The sequence below is a fragment of the Crinia signifera genome, chromosome 19 (genome assembly GCF_055691185.1).
Source record: "Crinia signifera chromosome 19, ASM5569118v1, whole genome shotgun sequence".
In the NCBI taxonomy this organism is placed as follows: Eukaryota; Metazoa; Chordata; class Amphibia; order Anura; family Myobatrachidae; genus Crinia; species Crinia signifera.
Window position 1 is genome coordinate 142,206,748 of NC_139226.1, and position 23,135 is coordinate 142,229,882.

At 49.7% G+C, this 23,135-nt stretch overlaps 1 protein-coding gene across 3 annotated transcripts in view; it reads left to right on the forward strand.

Moving 5' to 3' along the window:
* The window catches only part of ROBO4 (roundabout guidance receptor 4), a 191,068-nt gene that overhangs the window by 147,311 nt on the left and 20,622 nt on the right, over positions 1 to 23,135 (forward strand). For all 3 annotated transcript variants that reach the window (XM_083163559.1, XM_083163558.1, XM_083163560.1), the window contains exons 14-18: positions 3,639 to 3,983; positions 8,471 to 8,578; positions 9,046 to 9,205; positions 11,782 to 11,994; positions 19,900 to 20,309. In XM_083163559.1, coding sequence (XP_083019685.1) covers positions 3,639 to 3,983; positions 8,471 to 8,578; positions 9,046 to 9,205; positions 11,782 to 11,994; positions 19,900 to 20,309 — 1,236 coding nt within the window. The remainder of the gene's footprint in view (positions 1 to 3,638; positions 3,984 to 8,470; positions 8,579 to 9,045; positions 9,206 to 11,781; positions 11,995 to 19,899; positions 20,310 to 23,135) is intronic.

The following is a 23,135-nucleotide window of genomic DNA, read 5'->3' on the forward strand; positions in this document are numbered from 1 at the left end:
CATTGCTGCGCCTGAGGAGGAGGAGCATAAGTGCTGTCAGTGTGTGGTGTAGTCATTGCTGCGTCTGAGGAGGAGGAGCATAAGTCTTGTCAGTGTGTGGTGTAGTCATTGCTGCGTCTGAGGAGGAGGAGCATAAGTCCTGTCAGTGTGTGGTGTAATCATTGCTGCGTCTGAGGAGGAGGAGCATAAGTCCTGTCAGTGTGTAGTGTAGTCATTGCTGCGCCTGAGGAGGAGGAGCCTAAGTCCTGTCAGTGTGTAGTGTAGTCATTGCTGCGCCTGAGGAGGAGGAGCCTAAGTCCTGTCAGTGTGTAGTGTAGTCATTGCTGGGCCTGAGGAGGAGGAGCCTAAGTCCTGTCAGTGTGTAGTGTAGTCATTGCTGGGCCTGAGGAGGAGGAGCCTAAGTCCTGTCAGTGTGTAGTGTAGTCATTGCTGCGCCTGAGGAGGAGGAGCCTAAGTCCTGTCAGTGTGTAGTGTAGTCATTGCTGCGCCTGAGGAGGAGTAGAATGCATGTGGAGATGGGACACTATTTTGCACCAAGATGGTCAGCATTGCCAGTCCAGTTGCTATGATAACTCCACATAGACTGGCAGATACCTGCGTTGGTACCATATAGCCAGCTGCAGAATGCACCATTTGTGTGCAGTGCTCGACACTACTAGTTCCCAGCAACCTTACATAGGACACTGTTATACAACACAATACATCGTTCAGCCGCAGCCCCAGCGGAACGTTTCTTCTATTCCGGTATACCCTCAGAGATTATGTGGTAATAACCCGGCTGTAAGATCAGGCCTCTGAGTATTACAGAGCAGATAATAGAGATGTAAATCACGGCCTCTCCGCAGCTTATCCCAGAGCTGTCCTACAGCAATTATCCCTCACACGTCGAGCGTTTTATGGCCGCGCAGGCTTGTTAGTGCTTGTGCTGCAAAATCTTTAATTGAGGTGAGAGGTTTTCCTCGGTCGGATCCATACATCTCTTTCTGGACTTGTTCCAGAGAATTGTACTTCAGCTGCTTCATTCCTTGTGACTTTTACTGTCTCCCATAATCAAAGCCGCGTATAAGTGGCGTAATATTGTGCCGGTGTGGCAATTAGCTTCTTTACATTGACATGTCGTTGAATGCATTTTAGCGGTGTCTCTGATATTACACTCTTGTCAGCAGTGGTTGTGGTTAAATACACAACATTCCTTAATTAAAATCACAATGTGTCTTCTACACTGGGAGAACTGCAATAATTCCTTGCCACCACTAGAGGGCAGACTGGTACACAAGCGTAAAGGAATATTATTAGCATTTATTTATATGGCGCCACAAGGGTTCCACAGCGCCTAACAGAACACATACATGAGCAAAAACAAGAAAACAGCGAATTACTGTACAAGGCAATGTAGGACAAGTGCATGGTAAATACAGATCGGTGGACATGACATTGAAATAATTATTAGGGTGGCAGAGATCTAGTCTGAACAAATTGTCTAAAACAGGAAAAACGCACATGAAGGAAGAGGGCCCTGCTCTTGAGAGCTTACATTCTAAAGGGGAGGGGCAGATAGGAGTAAGACAGAAGGGGGTACACTAAAGTTTGGCTTATACCCCTCTCACACCAGAAAATGCAGGGATTTACCTGGGAATACGGTCCACGGATCATGCAGGGACATTCCCGATTTGACCCCTTTCACACCAGCCTAGTCCCTGCATTTTCTGGTGTGAGGGGGAGAGAGAGTCTGGCAGTGAGGTGGCGATGGACAGCCGTGGGTGAGGGGGATGGGGGGCAGCGGTAGTTGGTTGGGGGGGCAGCTACCGGCACCTGGCGGCTACGTGTACCAAGAGCTATGGGCATGCGATGGGCGGGGGCGGAACCCAGCACCTCTGTGTACAAAGAGCAATGGGAAGCAGCGGGCGGGGCAGCTCCGTGTCCCCAGAGCGACGGAGAGCAACGGGCAGCTGCAGGTTCACGTCGAGGACCAGCTGTGCTGGTCGCTGGAGCAACCCTGATAGCTAGCAGGCTTCAAATCCCAAGAGATTGGTCCCGGGATTTCAGCCCAGGAACCTTTCACACCAGCGCTAGTCCCAACCTGGGAATTTAGGCTGGTGTGAAAGGGGTATTAGAGGTCTATTGACTCAGACCCAGATGTGGTGACAAAAACTTCACAATATCTGGCATCCCCCTTGCTGCGCATCCTAGCTGCAATGCCAGGGGGCGGCCATGCTTAGGGTTGCAGCATGAGACATCACACAGCCATCGCGGCCCTCGCCCAAAGGGGCCCAGACACACCTGTGGTTTCCAGGCCGTTCCCAGAAAAAGCTCGGGCCCGTCCATCCAATGGTCCTTCCTCACCGCCCCAAGTCGGAACTTTACCTGCGATCATGAGTAAATGCTATGTAACTGCTGGCGCACTAACCCGGTGCATCTGCTGGTGGAAGGGACCAGAAATGATCAGCACTTAGGAGCATCTATACCTGGATCAGGAGATCCGTCTGGAATCAGGGGGATCTCTGCAAACGTAAATTAGGGCTATCGACCATCAATGATTCAAAATCATCGATGGTTTATGGCCGATGTCGAATACTTTTGCCATCGATGGGGGAGAACCAGATGGTTTCCCTCCATCGATGACACAGCAAAACCGATATTTTGCTTCTTCTTTTTTTTCTCCAAAGTGCCAGGACACTGAGCATAGCTCCGCCCCCAACACCCACGAAGCTCCGCCCCCGTGTTTTGATTGGCCTACAGGCCAATCAAGTCAAACAAAATGGATGACCCTCGATAGGTAAAAATATTGATGGCCATCCATTGCATAGTGTAGTACCATCGATGGCAACCATGGATGGCGATAGCATCGATGGCCATCCCTAACGTAAATCTGCATACGTGCCCCTCAATGCATCCGCACTCTGTGTAGCACACGTGTGCGTGTACCATTGCTGCAAGTGGAGATGTGACCGCGTATGACGCAGACTCACAAAATCCATCCACTACAAAGACATGACGGCAATTCAGCATCCGATCCATTGTCTGGGTCAGGGGTTCTCAAACGCAGTCCTCAGAACCCCAAACCGTTCCAGGTCACCCAGTAGTGGTAGAAATTGTCCTGGAAACCATGAGCTGTGTGTGGTCCTGAGGACCGAGTTTCAGAACCACGGGATTGGATATCGTGGTCACATGACATCAATATCTCTTGTAGAGTATACACAATATCAATGTACTGGACCTCACCTCCCTTATTACTAAGATTGTATTGGATCAGTAGCGATTGCTGATATCCAATATATAATTGAAGGACACATCCTATCAATAAACTTGATCAGTGTTAGATTATTGCTCATCTACAATCTATTGGGGGGGGGGGGACACAAGATCAATAGACCTGATCAATGCCATTGGCCCTAGCGATAGATTATTGATTGAGAATAGATACCACCGACAGCCTTCATAATGATATTCCAGTATTGCAGAATCAGATCAATATTATATTATCTGAGCATACACCAGTAGAAGGAATTGGGGGTTAGGTAATTGATGACCTTTTTGGATACATAGAGTAGATTATTGCTGATCTCTGGGAATCTCGCAGACCAGTAGACGAGACCCCGGTGTTATCCTGTGCCCTCTCCTGTGCCCTCTCTCCGCAGCTATCTCATTTGAGCGGAAAAGTGACAGCAGCCTCAGCAGAATTATCCCGCTGGTTCCTGATAGCGGCACCATGTACAGAGCGCTGTATGTGGACCTTCCTGGCAAAGACCTGACAACTTTCCAGCGCCCTGTATCTGCCAGACCCCCGGGGATGGGGCTGAATGCTAGGTGTCCTGTACCTCTAGGACAGTATGACCACAGGCCATTTCCACTGTGTGTGAACCATGGCAGCACCAATAGCCTCATACAAGGTGGCACCAGAAATAAGATTCCGCAGAAACCTGTGGTCCCTGTGCCACCAAATGTGTCCCTAAAGGAGACCTGGAGCCAGAACTGCAAAAGAGGTAAGATTCCCAGAATGCCGTGGTCAATGTACAGCAATAATCTCTGTGTATGTGTGTGATCTGTGTGTACGCTCTGTGTGTACGCTCTGTGTGTGATCGGTGTGTACGCTCTGTGTGTACGACCTGTGTGTACGCTCTGTGTGTTCTCTTTGTGTGCTCTGTGTGTGATCTGTCTGTACGCTCTGTGTGTGCTCTGTGTGTGATCTGTCTGTACGCTCTGTGTGTGCTCTGTGTGTGATCTGTCTGTACGCTCTGTGTGTGCTCTGTGTGTGCTCTGTGTGTGATCTGTCTGTACGCTCTGTGTGTGCTCTGTGTGTGATCTGTCTGTACGCTCTGTGTGTGATCTGTGTGTACGCTCTGTGTGTGATCGGTGTGTACGCTCTGTGTGTTCTCTTTGTACGCTCTGTGTGTACGACCTGTGTGTACGCTCTGTGTGTTCTCTGTGTGTGATCTGTGTGTACGACCTGTGTGTTCTCTGTGTGTGATCTGTGTGTACGCTCTGTGTGTTCTCTTTGTGTGCTCTGTGTGTGATCTGTGTGTACGCTCTGTGTGTGATCTGTGTGTACGCTCTGTGTGTGATTTGTGTGTAAGCTCTGTGTGTTCTCTTTGTGTGCTCTGTGTGTGATCTGTTTGTACGCTCTGTGTGTACGCTCTGTGTGTGCTCTGTGTGTGCTCTGTGTGTACGCTCTGTGTGTGATCTGTGTGTACGCTCTGTGTGTTCTCTTTGTGTGCTCTGTGTGTGATCTGTGTGTTCTCTTTGTGTGCTCTGTGTGTGATCTGTGTGTGAGCTGTCTGTACACTCTGTGTGTGATCTGTGTGTGATCTGTGTGTAAGCTCTGTGTGTGATCTGTGTGTACGCTCTGTGTGTGATCTGTCTGTACGCTCTGTGTGTGATCTGTGTGTACGCTCTGTGTGTGATCTGCCTGTACGCTCTGTGTGTGCTCTGTGTGTACGCTCTGTGTGTGATCTGTGTGTAAGCTCTGTGTGTTCTCTTTGTGTGATCTGTGTGTGATCTGTCTGTACGCTCTGTGTGTGATCTGTGTGTGATCTGTCTGTACGCTCTGTGTGTGCTCTGTGTGTACGCTCTGTGTGTGATCTGTGTGTAAGCTCTGTGTGTGATCTGTGTGTACGCTCTGTGTGTGATCTGTCTGTACGCTCTGTGTGTGCTCTGTGTGTAAGCTCTGTGTGTTCTCTTTGTGTGCTCTGTGTGTGATCTGTCTGTACGCTCTGTGTGTGATCTGTCTGTACGCTCTGTGTGTGATCTGTGTGTACGCTCTGTGTGTGATCTGTGTGTGATCTGTCTGTACGCTCTGTGTGTGCTCTGTGTGTACGCTCTGTGTGTGATCTGTGTGTAAGCTCTGTGTGTTCTCTTTGTGTGCTCTGTGTGTGATCTGTCTGTACGCTCTGTGTGTGATCTGTCTGTACGCTCTGTGTGTGCTCTGTGTGTACGCTCTGTGTGTGCTCTGTGTGTACACTCTGTGTGTGTGATCTGTGTGTAAGCTCTGTGTGTTCTCTTTGTGTGCTCTGTGTGTGATCTGTGTGTACGCTCTGTGTGTACGCTCTGTGTGTGCGCTCTGTGTGTGATCTGTGTGTGCGCTCTGTGTGTTCTCTGTGTGTACGCTCTGTGTGTACGCGCTGTGTGTTCTCTGTGTGTACACTCTGTGTGTACACTCTGTGTGTTCTCTGTGTGTACGCGCTGTGTGTTCTCTGTGTGTACGCTCTGTGTGTTCTCTGTGTGTATGCTCTGTGTGTATGCTCTGTGTGTATGCTCTGTGTGTACGCGCTGTGTGTTCTCTGTGTGTTCTCTGTGTGTTCTCTGTGTGTACGCTCTGTGTGTACGCTCTGTGGGTTCTCTGTGTGTACGCTCTGTGTGTACGCGCTGTGTGTTCTCTGTGTGTACGCTCTGTGTGTGCTCTCTGTGTGTACGCTCTGTGTGTACGCTCTGTGTGTGTACACACCCTGGGAAATATCTGTTTTGGAGACCCTAGAAAAAGGCTTGTTAACATAATGGATACCAGCTGAAAAAGAGTAGCATCATTATACTGCACTGCAGAGGTGGTGTCTGGTACACACTGCACTGCAGAGGGGGTGTCTGGTACGTACTGCACTGCAGAGGGGGTGTCTGGTAAACACTGTACTGCACTGCAGAGGAGTTTCTGGTACGCACTGTACTGCACTGCAGAGGGGGTGTCTGGTAAACACTGTACTGCACTGCAGAGGGGGTGTCTGGTAGGCACTGTACTGCACTGCAGAGGGGGTGTCTGGTAGGCACTGTACTGCACTGCAGAGGGGGTGTCTGGTACATACTGCACTGCAGAGGGGGTGTCTAGTACGCACTGTACTGCACTGCAGAGGGGGTGTCTGGTAAACACTGTACTGCACTGCAGAGGGGGTGTCTGGTAAACACTGTACTGCACTGCAGAGGGGGTGTCTGGTAGGCACTGTACTGCACTGCAGAGGGGGTGTCTGGTACGCACTGTACTGCACTGCAGAGGGGGTGTCTGGTACGCACTGTACTGCACTGCAGAGGGGGTGTCTGGTAGGCACTGTACTGCACTGCAGAGGGGGTGTCTGGTACGTACTGCACTGCAGAGGGGGTGTCTGGTATGCACTGTACTGTACGGCAGAGGGGATGTCTGGTTCGCACTGTACTGCAGAGGGGGTGTCTGGTACTCTGTACTGCACTGCAGAGGGGGTGTCTTGTACGCACTGTACTGTACGACAGAGGGGGTGTCTGGTACTCTGTACTGCACTGCAGAGGGGGTGTCTGGTATTCTGTACTGCACTGCAGAGGAAGTGTCTGGTACGCATTGTACTGCACTGCAGAAGGGGTGTCTAGTACGCACTGTACTGTACAGCAGAGGGGGTGTCTGGTAGGCACTGTACTGCACTGCAGAGGGGGTGTCTGGTACGCACTGTACTGCACTGCAGAGGGGGTGTCTGGTACTCTGTACTGCACTGCAGAGGGGGTGTCTGGTACGCACTGTACTGCACTGCAGAGGGGGTGTCTGGTACGCACTGTACTGCACTGCAGAGGGGGTGTCTGGCACGCACTGTACTGCACTGCAGAGGGGGTGTCTGGTACATACTGCACTGCAGAGGGGGGTGTCTGGTACTCTGTACTGCACGGCAGAGGGGGTGTCTGGTACTCTGTACTGCACGGCAGAGTGGGTGTCTGGTACGCACTGTACTGCACTGCAGAGTGGGTGTCTGGTACGCACTGTACTGCACTGCAGAGGGGGTGTCTGGTACTCTGTACTGAAGAGGGGGTGTCTGGTACGCACTGTACTGCACTGCAGAGGGGGTGTCTGGTACGCACTGTACTGCACTGCAGAGGGGGTGTCTGGTACTCTGTACTGCACGGCAGAGAGGGTGTCTGGTACGCACTGTACTGCACTGCAGAGGGGGTGTCTGGTACGCATTGTACTGCACTTCATAGGGGGTGTCTGGTACGCACTGTACTGCACTGCAGAGGGGGTGTCTGGTACACACTGTACTGCACTGCAGAGGAGGTGTCTGGTACGCACTGTACTGCACTGCAGAGGAGGTGTCTGGTAAGCACTGTACTACACTGCATGGGGGGGGGGGGGATTGTCTGGTACTCTGTACTGGACTGCAGAGGGTTGTTATTGGTACACACTGTACTGCACTACACAGGGAGGGGACTCGTACACATCACTTATTGCACCTTGGTAAGGACAAGCTGAAAGTTAAGAGAGAAGAGTCAGTTGATAAGAGAACAGAACAGGAGGGATGATGATTACTCTGTACTGGTCTCGGATGGCATTATACAGGTAACAGTCACAGGTCTCCTGCAATAATATAATTACTATTTGTGCTGGATGCAGATTATTCATAATTGTATATTCCCAGCATCATTAGTTCCATATAATCCTCTGCTCGTACATTAGTCTCCAGCTGACTCTACTATAATATTCCACTGACATTGTGGTAATTGGTTCTGAATATTATAATTATCTATATCTGTCCCCTACTGGTAGAGCGTTTCATTTGTTGTTACTGTGCGGTAATATATATAAATGGTGCTGATGGGGAGGAATACAGGTAGCTGGTATAACTTGTTCCTGCATGCTGGGCATTACCAGGGTCAGCACCATCGGGCATTACCGGGTCAGCACCATCGGGCATTACCAGGGTCAGCACCATCGGGCATTACCCGGGTCAGCACCATCGGGCATTACCCGGGTCAGCACCATCGGGTATTACCGGGTCAGCACCATCGGGCATTACCTGGGTCAGCACCATCGGGCATTACCGGGTCAGCACCATCGGGCATTACCCGGGCCACTGTGCCGCACACATACATATACAGTACCACATTATACCGTTCCTGTGCTGCACGCATACATATACAGTACCACATTATACCGTTCCTGTGCTGCACGCATACATATACAGTACCACATTATACCGCCACTGTGCCGCACACATACACATGATCAGAGTCTCTTGTCTTCTCCTCACAGAGCTGCATCATGTGAATAGCGCTCCTCTCTCCCCGTATCGCCAGCCTGCGGAACATAGCGCCAGAGTGCCAGGCGAGAAGAGCTCTGCTGGATACCAGGCCGGAAATGGTGCGTAATTCTAACCCATCACACAGACATTGCTGCCAATATACATGGGGGGCACAATATTCACACTGAGGGAGATTATCTGCGATGGAGGTGGTAGAGGATGAGTCACAAGCATGCCGTAATCAGGGCAGCCGAGAGGTGTGGGGGGGGGGGGGGGGGGGACTAATTACCGGGGCCCAGCATTCCTCTCGGCTGCCCTGGCCATAATGTCTAGTTTGCTGGTGCTTGCAATGGGTTCAGCTGGTCACAGTTATTTGTATGATTTCTATTAGATACACAGATTCACCTCTGTTCATGGCGGTGACATTACCTGCCCAGCTGCAGCCGTTTTCCCGACCCTTTTACATAGAGTATTATTTCTGTGATACCATGCTATGACCAGCTGCATCTCCGTCATGTATGTAACCTGCCCCTTCTTAATGCTGCACGTGTCACGTTCTCTCTTCCGTGTTGTCTCGCTCTCGCAGGAGAATATTCTAAAGTAATGAAGACCTTCAGCTCTCCCAAAATTCTACATTACACCACCTCCCTCAAAGTGATGGACATGCTACCCTGCGGCCCTTCTCTCCCACCTCCTCCCGTCCCCCCGCCAAAGGAGAGGTTACCCAGCGACATGCAGGACAAAGTGTAAGCTCTTCTCCCCTGTCATTCCTTATGTATCGCTGATATCTATAGACTGAGCATGGGGTGTAATCCCGCATGGATCGCAGAGCAAAGGGCCGGATGTACTAAGCTCCAAAAGTGATAAAGCTTTTTCCATACACAGCCTGTGACATGGCAGGTAGGATCTGATTGGTTGGTTGTTTATCACTCTCCATTTTATCACTCTTGAAGCTTAGTGCATCGGCCCAAAGCCATGCTGTACTGCAGGTGAGGCAGATGTAACATGTGCAGAGAGAGTTAGCTTTGGCTGGGGTGTGTTCAAACTGAAATCTAATTGCAGTGTAAAAATAAAGCAGCCAGTATTTACTCTGCACAGAAACAATATAACTCACCCAAATGGCCGGGCCCTGGAGAGCCCGATGGCTTATTAAAACTTGTTATTCAAACTCCTTTTACAATAATTTGTGACTCCCGAATAACCTGCAGACTGGGCAATATCCTTCCCCCAGATCTGACCCTGGCAGCAGCACAAGTTGTCATTTTCTTTTTAATCCAGATGTGCGGGCATGGCCACGCCCCCTCATTTGGCCACACCTTCAGTACTGGGTCCCGGGGGAGCTATTGGTGGAAACATTGGGGTACCTGTTATCCCACTTATGTCATAAACCCTTAATGTCTAGGGGCCTGATTCAGACCTGATCGCTGGTGTGCGAATTCGCACAGCGTCCGATTATCGTTTCACTGCAATGCCCTCTACCAAAGGATTGCTGCATTTTTTTCCTCCTCTATCTGTTTGCCAGCTGGCGTCTGGGGGTGGTAAAGTCCGTTACGTGAGAGTGCTGAGAAAACGGAACATACCGCACCTGAATGCGCTGTGTGTCCCTCAGTCTGCGCCACATACAGCCCCTCACACTCATGTGCTCAGCAGCAATACCCCCTAAGGACAACATGCACCTAATTAGTCCACGTCTTCTATATGATTATGTCAAGTGTTTTCCAATGTGCTAATTGCCTACTTGACATCGCTTGGTCCTTGTGCCCAAAGTGTTCCGGGGTCCTCTCTGGAGGACGTCAAACATTAATTTAGCAGCCTCTGCGTCCAGACCGCCATCCGGCTTGTCTTGTATTGGCGTCCATCTCATTTCATAAATATTAAATCAGAGAAGTCCCAAAGTGTCTGCCACTTACTCCAAGCAGTCCTGTGGAATGTGCACGATGAGGAGGATAGTAATCCATCCATCCCCAGCACTGAGGTCAGAACTATGTTATACTATGCTGTTAGACAGTACTGCACATGGTCATCTCTCCGCTGTGCTGCGACAGGTCTGCTGGGTGCTGCAATATTCCAGTGTAATCAGTGTGATCTTTCCCTGTGACGCTGTCTGACTATACCGCTGTGTGCGCCAGTAGGACGCCCGTCACATCGCTGCTCAGTCACCTCTCCTCCACAGACAAATCGTCTATGTACAATCAGGACCTTGGGGTCAAACTGCCATGACACATTGCAGATTCCATCCCGGTATTTCTCTATCACCTGAGCCAGAATAATAGGAATCTAGTTCTCACCACTCCCTGAGCTGCGTGGGTGTGACACTGTCAGCATGGCTAAGTGCCGGGCAACTGACTGCAGAAACAATGGCAATTTCACCCAAGTAGCCTCCAGCATCATGGCAGCCCTATACCGTGCAGGATAGACATCTAGCACCTATACGTGTGAGGAGCAGGGTCCACAGCAGCACAGAGTATGCCAGGGGATGCGTCAGTGAGGACGAGGCTGTATGTGACAGTGGCATTATTTGAGGAGAGGGAAGAAGGGACATTTTTTAATTCTTATAATTTCACCATAATATAATTATTACAATCTAACTAAGGGGTCGAACCTTTTAATTGTGAAGGGTGCGAGGTGTCATTCCCGCAGAGTTTAAATGCCGACAATGATTTTTGCACCCCTCTCAGACTGGTTTCAGCACAAATTTACTCAAAATTTCTCGCTACCCAATGGGACAGCGAGCACTTTTGGGCGAATTCCGTTCGCCGTAAAGTGCTTCCCACTGTGCCACTGCGTGGAAGGAGCAGAGTTCTCCGCAGCACAGATTCTGGGTTCCTATTACACTGATGGGAACAGAACCCATGACACCAGCAGCGCTGTGATACAGCAATGCTTCCCACTGTGCCACTGCGTGGAAGGAGCAGAGTTCTCCGCAGCACAGATACTGGGTTCCATGACACCAGCAGCGCTGTGATGCAGCAATGCTTCCCACTGTGCCACTGCGTGGAAGGAGCAGAGTTCTCCGCAGCACAGATTCTGGGTTCCTATTACACTGATGGGAACAGAACCCATGACACAAGCAGCGCTGTGATACAGCAATACTTCCCACTGTGCCACTGCGTGGAAGGAGCAGAGTTCTCCGCAGCACAGATTCTGGGTTCCTATTACACTGATGGGAACAGAACCCATGACACCAGCAGCGCTGTGATACAGCAATGCTTCCCACTGTGCCACTGCGTGGAAGGAGCAGAGTTCTCCGCAGCACAGATTCTGGGTTCCTATTACACAGAGTAATTCCTATAGACCCAACTGATGTTTGTTCCTCTAACAGGGTCTCCGAAGCTCCTGCCTATACTGACCCCCATCCGGAAGACGGCCACAAGCAGCAGACTCGCTTCTGTAAGAGACGGACGCCTCCCAATACATTAGTGTTCAACCGTGCGCCATCCACATCGGCCGCCATGTCTGTCAATGACGATATCGTACTGACGCCAGATGACGTGGCGCATTATCTAGAACTTAGTGACCGAGGAGACAACACCAGGTGAGCACACGCATTATGTCTGTAGGTCCCAGAATACAGTAAGTGACAGAGGCACAAGCTGGGCTCTTTTATAAGGTCACAGAATTCTGAGGGGACTTCTAATATTCAATAAGTTCCATATTATTCTTAGTGATGAGTTCACCGGACAGTTGTGGGCGTCCGCTAATGCCATCACATCACAGGACAGTCTGCTGTTGGAGCCCCGGTACCTGTATTCGGGGGTGCATCATTTTTTTATTGCCAAGAAAAGGGTCTAAAACCTGATAATATATAAATATGCAACATGCACTATATATATGTCATTATCTACTCCTTGTTTTCTTTCTGTCCCTCTCTCTTTCCCTTCACCATCTCTCTCCCCCTCTATCTCCATCACTCTGTGTGTGTGTGCCCCCCTCTCTCTCTCTCTCTTTCTGTCCTTCTCCCCCCTAACTCTCTCCCTCTCTGTCCTTCTCTTTAACTCTCTCTTTGATCCCCCATCTCTCTTCTCCCTCTCCTTCCTCTGTTTCTCTTACCGCACCTCTCCTTCACTCAGTCTCTTTCCCCCCTCAGGCTGTCCCTCTCCCCTCTTTCTTTACACCCCCATATCTCTCTCTCTCTGACCATCCCTCCGTCTCTCACCTTCACACTCTTTCGCCCTCTGTCCTCACTTTCTCTCTCTCTCTGTCTCCCTCACTTCCTCTCTCGCTCTCCCTCCTGCTTACTCCCTCTCTCTGTCCCCCTCACTTCCTATCTGTCACTTCCTCTCTCCTTCATTCTATCTCTCTCTCTATCCCCCTCACTTCCTATCTCTGTCCCCCTCACTTCCTATCTCTCTCCTTCATTCTATCTCTCTCTCTCTATCCCCCTCACTTCCTATCTCTGTCCTCTTTCCTTTACACTCTGTCCCTCTCACCTCATCTTTGTCCCCATCACTCTCTATCTCTCTCCCTGTCCCCCTCACTTCCTCTTTCTGTCACTCCCTGACTCTCTCCTTCGCTCTCTTTCTGCCTCTGTCACCTCCTCTCTGTCCCCCAAACTTTCTCTCCCTCTCTCCCTGTCCCTTTCACTTCCTCTCTCTGTCTCCTCTCTCTCCCTCGGTCCCACTCTCTCTCTCCATCCCTATCCCTCCCCCTCTCTCCCTCTCTCTTTCTCTCTCTCTCTCTCCCTCTCTATCTGTCCCTCTCTCTCTGTCCCTCCTCTCTCTCCCTCTCTCTTTCTCTCTCTCTCCCTCTCTATCTGTCCCTCCTCTCTCTCTCCCCCTCTCTCTCTCTACCTCTCCCTCCCTCTCTCTCCCCCTCTCTCCTTGCCTCCTCTTCTCATTAGGAAACTTGTGAATGTTTTGTATGTTCCTTACAATTCCCTCCTGGAGAAGAGCGCTGAGGACACATTGTATAGAGAACATCTCCCAATTACGGAAATGTTTCTGCCTTGATAATTGTCCCGGTTGCTGTGACAGATGACTCACTGTCATCACATCTATCAGTCGGCAGAGTGACACATTGCGCTTAGTTTGCTGCGTGAGTTAATTTTGTGTCTTGCATTTGATTTATTATTTATTTTGGAATCTTGTCTGTTACTTTGTACAAACAGCAGCACTTTCTCCGAATACTCCCAACCGGCCGCCAGAATCAATAATCACTGGGGTTGGAAATTAACAGGGTTCACTTACATCTTTTCATAAATGCACATTACGTTTAAAGCACAACTTCTGGCATTTAATAATTGTTTGCTGTCACACATAATATATGATAATCAATAGGCAGCTCGCATTGTTTTCCAGCAAAATGCACCCAGCAAAGCTTCAGTGATGATTCATGGAGGGATTTTGTTGTATAAAAGCTGGTTGTGCTTCCTGTGCCCATAAGTAATGCCCATAGCTCACAGCGGTGCTGAGATATCCCCCTGGCAGTGCCAGAACACGTTATTGCCGAGGTCATTGTAGAAATGATTACTCCTCGCCATTAGCTGTCACTTCGCTGGCTTGGCACTTTCCACCGTCCTCACAATTTAGGTGACTTTGTCTCCTAAATCAATGGCAAGGATAATGTCACATGCGGAAATTTACGGGAAATGTATTGATTGTCGAGTGATTATTATAGTGCAGACTGGGCACATAGCGGAGGTGATCTTCTGATGGTCACGTTCCAAGTTATTGCGCCATCCGTCAGCCAGTATAATTCTTCCATGACATGATGGTGAGGCAGCAAACTCACGGCCACACACTCTGGAAACACGGCCAAATGTTAGGAGCATGCCAGAACTACCACACCTAGGATATAGGATGATTGGTGAGACGGTGATGACCTGGGGTATAGGATGATTGGTGAGACAGCGATGACCTGGGATATAGGATGATTGGTGAGACAGTGATGACCTGGGGTATAGGATGATTGGTGAGACAGTGATGACCTGGGGTATAGGATGATTGGTGAGACAGTGATGACCTGGGGTATAGGATGATTGGTGAGACAGCGATGACCTGGGGTATAGGATGATTGGTGAGACAGCGATGACCTGGGGTATAGGATGATTGGTGAGACAGCGATGACCTGGGGTATAGGATGATTGGTGAGACAGTGATGACCTGGGGTATAGGATGATTGGTGAGACAGCGATGACCTGGGGTATAGGATGATTGGGGAGAGTGACGGTGATGACCTGGGGTATAGGATGATTGGTGAGACAGCGATGACCTGGGGTATAGGATGATTGGTGTGACAGCGATGACCTGGGGTATAGGATGATTAGTGAGACAGTGATGACCTGGGGTATAGGATGATTGGTGAGAGTGAAGGTGATGACCTGGGGTATAGGATGATTGGTGAGACAGTGATGACCTGGGGTATAGGATGATTGGTGTGAGAGCGATGACCTGGGGTATAGGATGATTAGTGAGACAGTGATGACCTGGGGTATAGGATGATTGGTGAGACAGCGATGACCTGGGGTATAGGATGATTGGTGAGACAGTGATGACCTAGGGTATAGGATGATTGGTGAGACAGTGATGACCTGGGGTATAGGATGATTGGTGAGACAGCGATGACCTGGGGTATAGGATGATTGGTGAGACAGTGATGACCTGGGGTATAGGATGATTGGTGAGACAGCGATGACCTGGGGTATAGGATGATTGGTGAGAGTGAAGGTGATGACCTGGGGTATAGGATGATTGGTGAGACAGTGATGACCTGTGGTATAGGATGATTGGTGAGACAGCGATGACCTGGGGTATAGGATGATTGGTGAGACAGCGATGACCTGGGGTATAGGATGATTGGTGAGACAGTGATGACCTGGGGTATAGGATGATTGGTGAGACAGCGATGACCTGGGGTATAGGATGATTGGGGAGAGTGACGGTGATGACCTGGGGTATAGGATGATTGGTGAGACAGCGATGACCTGGGGTATAGGATGATTGGTGAGACAGCGATGACCTGGGGTATAGGATGATTGGGGAGAGTGACGGTGATGACCTGGGGTATAGGATGATTGGTGTGACAGCGATGACCTGGGGTATAGGATGATTAGTGAGACAGTGATGACCTGGGGTATAGGATGATTGGTGAGACAGCGATGACCTGGGGTATAGGATGATTGGTGAGACAGTGATGACCTGGGGTATAGGATGATTGGTGAGACAGCGATGACCTGGGATATAGGATGATTGGTGAGACAGCGATGACCTGGGGTATAGGATGATTGGTGAGACAGCGATGACCTGGGGTATAGGATGATTGGTGAGACAGCGATGACCTGGGATATAGGATGATTGGTGAGACAGCGATGACCTGGAGTATAGGATGATTGGTGAGACAGTGATGACCTGGGATATAGGATGATTGGTGAGACGGTGATGACCTGGGGTATAGGATGATTGGTGAGACAGCGATGACCTGGGGTATAGGATGATTGGTGAGACAGCGATGACCTGGGGTATAGGATGATTGGTGAGACAGCGATGACCTGGGGTATAGGATGATTGGTGAGACAGCGATGACCTGGGGTATAGGATGATTGGTGAGACAGCGATGACCTAGGATATAGGATGATTGGTGAGACAGTGATGACCTGGGGTATAGGATGATTGGTGAGACAGCGATGACCTGGGATATAGGATGATTGGTGAGACAGCGATGACCTGGGGTATAGGATGATTGGTGAGACAGCGATGACCTGGGGTATAGGATGATTGGTGAGACAGCGATGACCTGGGGTATAGGATGATTGGTGAGACAGCGATGACCTGGGGTATAGGATGATTGGTGAGACAGCGATGACCTGGGGTATAGGATGATTGGGATGATTGGTGAGACAGTGATGACCTGGGGTATAGGATGATTGGTGAGACAGTGATGACCTGGGGTATAGGATGATTGGTGAGACAGCGATGACCTGGGGTATAGGATGATTGGTGAGACAGCGATGACCTGGGGTATAGGATGATTGGTGAGACAGCAATGACCTGGGGTATAGGATGATGGGTGAGAGTGACGGTGATGACCTGGGGTATAGGATGATTGGTGAGACAGCGATGACCTGGGGTATAGGATGATTGGTGAGAGTGACGGTGATGACCTGGGGTATAGGATGATTGGTGAGACAGCAATGACCTGGGGTATAGGATGATTGGTGAGACAGTGATGACCTGGGGTATAGGATGATTGGTGAGACAGCGATGACCTGGGGTATAGGATGATTGGTGAGAGTGACGGTGATGACCTGGGGTATAGGATGATTGGTGAGACAGTGATGACCTGTGGTATAGGATGATTGGTGAGACAGCGATGACCTGGGGTATAGGATGATTGGTGAGACAGCGATGACCTGGGGTATAGGATGATTGGTGAGACAGTGATGACCTGGGGTATAGGATGATTGCTGAGACAGCGATGACCTGGGGTATAGGATGATTGGTGAGACAGCGATGACCTGGGGTATAGGATGATTGGTGAGACAGCGATGACCTAGGATATAGGATGATTGCTGAGACAGCGATGACCTGGGGTATAGGATGATTGGTGAGACAGCGATGACCTGGGGTATAGGATGATTGGTGAGACAGCGATGACCTGTGGTATAGGATGATTGGTGAGACAAAGATGACCTGGGGTATAGGATGATTGGTGAGACAGCGATGACCTGGGGTATAGGATGATTGGTGAGACAGCGATGACCTGGGATATAGGATGATTGGTGAGACAGCGATGACCTGGGGTATAGGATGATTGGTGAGAGTGACGGTGATGACCTGGGGTATAGGATGATTGGTGAGACAGTGATGACCTAGGATATAGGATGATTGGTGAGACAGTGATGACCTGTGGTATAAGATGATTGGGGAGGCTGGCAGTGATGTCCTGTGGTATAAATGATTGGGGAGGCTGGCAGTGATGACCTGTGGTATAAGATGATTGGGGAGGCTGGCAGTGATGTCCTGTGGTATAAAATGATTGGGGAGGCTGGCAGTGATGACCTGTGGTATAAATGATTGGGGAGGCTGGCAGTGATGACCTGTGGTATAAATGATTGGGGAGTCTGGCAGTGATGTCTTGTGGTATGAATGATATGTATATATATGTACTGTATATAGTGTATGTGCTGCAGTACTGTATATAGTGTATGTGTTGCAGTACTGTATATAGTGTATGTGCTGCAGTACTGTATATAGTGTATGTGCTGCAGTACTGTATATAGTGTATGTGCTGCAGTACTGTATATAGTGTATGTGCTGCAGTACTGTATATAGTGTATGTGCTACAGTACTGTATATAGTGTATGTGCTGCAGTACTGTATATAGTGTATGTGTTTCTGATAGTGGGATTATACTTATTCTCGTGATTATGGGGGCTATTCAGATCTGATTGCTGCGCTGCTAATTTGTAGAGCCCGGCGATCAGATATCTGCTGATATCTTGTCTGCGATCTCGGCTCTCCTCCTGCTAATGTAAAAAGGCCCTCACAAAATGGCTGCCCTTAACAGCAGACCGCCTCCTCTACCATCCTCAAAAACTGTCTGCTGTAAGGGAGCAGTCATTTTGCATTAGCAGGAGCCAGGAGGAGCACCGGGACCACAGACAAGTAGATCTGCAGGTCTCGGCCATAGACACGGCAGCAAGCGGAAGGGTAAGGCAGGTGGCAGCGGTGCAGCAATAGCCTCTGCAGACCCCTGGTGCCCACACTTACTCATCGCCTCCCCATCACTGCGGGGCGATTGTTACGCCACTGCTGCCCTGTGCAACCTGAAATTAGCTGCAGATCTATTCGCAGCTGCTCACCATCTCATGATTCCCCAGTGTGTGCGTAGCCCAGGACCCCAGCAGTGTGATAGAATACGGCTGATCGGGGGCGGAGCTGACGTCACATGACTTCCCCTCACACACCTAGCCACGCCTGCGTATTCCCTGACACTCCCAGATAACAGCCGCTCACCATGTAATGATTCCCCAGTGTGTGCGCAGCCCAGGACTAACTCTGCGGCTGTGATAGAATCAGGCTGATCGGTGGGGCGGAGCTGACATCACATGACTTCCCCTCATACACCTGGCCACGCCTGCGTATTCCCTGACACTCCCAGATAACAGCCGCTCACCATGTAAGGATTCCCCAGTGTGTGCGTAGCCCAGGACTTACTCAGCGGCTGTGATAGAATCAGGCTGATCGGGGGGCGGAGCTGATGTCACATGACTTCCCCTCACACACCTGGCCACACCTGCGTATTCCCTGACACTCCCAGAAAATGGCTGTATACCTCTTCCAATGGCCAGCGATTACAAAGATGCTAGATTCTGTTTCAGGATGGCCTCATGCATTTGTACTGTGAGCCGTACACATCTGCAGTCAATCGCTTCTCGGCCGGCCTGTGAATATGCAGCCATGCAATCAGGTGTGAATAACCCCTACCGTATGCTGCATGTTGTTATCACTGAGAGGTAGACGTAATATTCTCTTTCATCCAATCTTCAGGCAGATGGAGAGCATTGGGGTGGGGGTCACTGATAGGACCTAGTGGGGTGACTATGCCGGATCACCTAAAAATCTACAAGTGTCGTGTCCTCCAGTACCACTCACTGGGGTATATTTAACAAAACTGACCAATCAGAGGCCTTCTGGACCCTAACTCCGGTCCCCCAGCTCCCTTCCTGAATGCTGTAATATTGTAATGCTTCTGTAAAGTGCCGGTTGATTTCATCTTGTAGAGAGGGGTCTCTTCCATTGATCAGATGTGTTACTTAGATTGGGGCCGTAACCAGGTATGTGCTGTGTGGGCGGCACCTTTGCTGGCCCGTGGCACTTACGTCTGCCTAGTAGGGTGTCTGGAACAGCACCACAAGTTTCCACCTTGTCATTGTCACCGTAGCCCAGATGCCCTGGCCGATTCACTACACACAGTCCCTGATTCTGGTTCACTCGCAAAAGCAAATTCTAAAACCATGTGCACTGCAGGTGGGGCAGATGGAAAATGTGCATAGAGAATTAGATTTGGATGAGTTATATGTTTCTGTGCAGGGTAAATACTGGCTGCTTTATTTTTACACTGCAGTATAGATGTCAGTTTGAATTACAAACCCCACCCAAATGTAACTCTCTGTGGACATGTTACATCTGCCCCACCTGCAGTACAGCATGGTTTTGTCCATTAGAGAGAGAATTTGCTTTTGCGAGTGAACCAGAATCGGGCCCACAGTCTTGCATGAAGCAAGGTATGCACTCTCATCACATGGAGTGACATCACTGACAGCACTAAAGCCCCTGTATAGACAGCAATAGCAACAGTGACACCTAGAGGATATGTGAGATTACAACTAATACAACATTTCTTCCATATAATCACTGATGCATGTTGTTTACGGTTACCTCTGTGTGTATATATATATATACACTAATAGACATTTAATGTGGATTCCTTTGACCTCCAGGCACCCCTCAGAGAGTGACGCCACCCTTCCCAGGCCCTTCACCTCCTCTAGCTCCTATGGCTACATCTGCAGCCCCCTGCCGTCAGAGCTGGGAGAAGTGGATCCGGTGGATGAAGACGATGACCTGGAGCTGGGAGAAGTCAGCTCCCTGAAGTCCTACCGCAAGTACTGCGACACCCCGACCTCTAGTATCAGCGAATACGAGAGCTCCATGGCCGGCTCTCTGATCAATGGCTGGGGCTCGGTGTCAGAGGATAACTACACCAGCGCCCGCTGCAGCATGGTCAGCTCCTCCGACGGCTCCTTCCTAATGGATGCCAACTTCGCCAAAGCCCTTGCCGTGGCCGTGGACAGCTTCTGCCTTGGCATGTCCCAGTGTGAGGCGGCAGGAGGTGACGGCGTGTACACTGGTGAGTAGCTGCAGGATGTGATTATTACCAGGCGGTCCTCATATAATGGTCACCTGGTTATTAGTCCCGCAGAACATACAGGCGCAGGCTAATTACTAAACACTGCTCATCTCTGCGAAATAACCTGCTGCCGCAGCGCTCGCCCCCTCTGCGCCCATCTCCGTCCACGATAGATTTATTCTCCGATGGTCAGCAACCATCAAATGATTGTTTTCCTCCTTATGGCCACATGTGGGCAGATGTGGAAGCGTATACATTTGCATATGCTAGTGCGGGGGGCGTGCGTTTGGACAGGTCTGAATCAGGCCCTTTCTTAGGTACGCAGTCATATTACCGACAGTCACGTTCAAAAGACTGACATGCATTATGCCGATATGGTCAAAATGCTGACACAATTAAAATGCCGACCTAAATAGCACCCGTGATGTGTCAGTGATGGGTCCCATCCGATAGATTATATGTGCAGCCGGTCCGACCTCCACACTCCGAACCCATGCGAACGGCACCGTGCATCGGGTCGGAGGGATTGGGCTGATTTCTCTGCCCGATCCAGAATCGTCCCAAATCGGACAAGTGTATGGGCACCTTAAGAGTTAGGAACCCACCAGATAAGGTCACCTTGCAGTTGCCGCTATCTTACTGGCCATACTCCTGTAATGTTCCCTGTTACATGCAGTGTTTAGGATATTAAGGGTTTACCTGCATGTTTCTTTTTTCTGTGTCTCAGCATGGTAGCACCTCTCATTGTGTTTAGAATTAGGGTGTGCGTCCGAGCCCCCTAGGGTATGTATGCGGGCCCAGAGGGTGAAGGTCAGGCTGCAGGTAGGGAAGGTTGGGGGGGGGGGGGGGTTATTTACTTTGCCCCTGTCAGGATTCTGGTCAGCAGAACATGAAACATACTGGGCCAGATGTACTAATCTTCAAAAGTGATAACCTGGAGAGTGATCACGCACGAGCCAATCGGCTTTTACCTGTCATTTTTTAAAGGCAGACTGTGACATGGCTGTTAGGAGTAGATTGGCTGGCTGTTTAACCTTCTCCATTTTATCACTTCAAGACTTAGTACATCTCCCCCAATCTATATTAAGCCAATAAAACTATTTTCTTTAGAGAAAAAAATGATTCCACGTTATTCTGTCGGTATGGCGGCTGACTGGGACTGTCCGCCACCTCATTACCTCCCCGCTCAGCTGCCATACAACGTCCCATATTACCACCACCAGGTTAATGTGTGTTTGTGATGTCCGTGTATTAGGCGTTGTAGACGTGGAAGTTTAATTCTGTATTACGGAACAATTGTCTGGAATAAACCATTTATATTTTAAGACCACTTTTATGGAATATTGAGAAATATTCCTGATATATTCTCAGGAAAATAACCCATGTAAGTGATGAGCGCAGCCTTGTAAAATATGCCAACGTAGCTCACCGCTTAGTTGTGCCTATGTACCCGCGCTCAGCTGTCTATGGGCACTTGGCAGAGCGCAAGATCGCCGTGCTCAGGGCTTTAGAGTGGAAGTATTTATTGCACCGTATCATCCCGCTATTCCGATATGTTCCTGACAAATTGGCCATTTTTTGAGCATCTTGGTGCCGGTTTCCGTAGTAACCCTCCTGCGTGGAATTCATCAGCCCTAATTGACAGCTCCGAGGTTTTAACTATCCAACTAGTGACAGGGGGGGGGTAGACGTCCGTGCCGTAAATACCCCCTGGGCTCATTACTCACCATTAATAATTTGAGAGGTTATGGATTTTTGTTCTCTCCAGAAGTGGAGCAGGAAGCTATTTACGGAGTCATTCTTGTTGGGTAATATTGTAATTATTACTTATTTATTGTTCGGTGTCATTGTGCTCTGATGCCATCATCATAGGAGAGCGGTGTCCTTACAGAGGATGCGGGTGTGGTTCCCGTGACCTGGGCTCTCTCCCTTTGGTGCAGCAAGGATAATACACTGGATAATGTTTGGCGGATTTAGAACTGATGGCTTTTCCCTGTCGCCCAACACTTTCCCTTTCTTATTCCAGACACGTATTTTTCTGCCTGGGTTAAGTAAGGTCACGGAATGAAATCCTCCCCCCATCTGTTCCATTATGGGGTATTTACACCGTCGTCTTCCTCTCTATTGCCTTATAATTCTTCCCCATCATCATCATTATTATTCATTAGTGCATGGAGTTCTCTGCGTGCGGGGAATGTCATAATGCAAAGTGGATATACGTCCTGGTTCAGCTTGTTCGCAAAGCAGAAAGCACGCAAACTGGTGGGGCAGATGTCACATGTGCAGAGAGAGATTTTGGTGAGGGGTGTTTAAATTGAAATCTAAATTGCAGTGTAATAAAGGAGTCAGTGTTTACCCTGCACAGAAAAAATGTAACCCACCCAAATCTACCTCTCTCTGCACCGTTACATCTGCCCCGCCTACTGTGCACATGGTTTGGCCCTTTGATTGCTTTTTTGCTTTGCTTTCAAATCTGAATGATCAGGCGCATTGTGTGATAGATCCTACAGCTGGTATGTGACTTCCTAGTGCTGGAGGAACAGACTGTGTCACCGTATGGGTGGTAAGATGTTATTGTGACGATGTTTGTCTTACTGCGCAGGCCCCAGTGACGCACTGCACGTATTACATAATGGTGTTGCCGTGGCGATCCTAGTGTGAATTAGGATGCAAAGTGATTGGCAGATAGTGAATGGGTGTGGTCATGTTTCAGGGGTGTGTCAAAGCCAGTAACCGGGTCGTCTAAGGCAGGGATTCTGGCCCCGAAATCTTATTTGTGACAGACACTCTTAGCGATGTTCCCCGATGATGCGTTTTTGGGTTGAT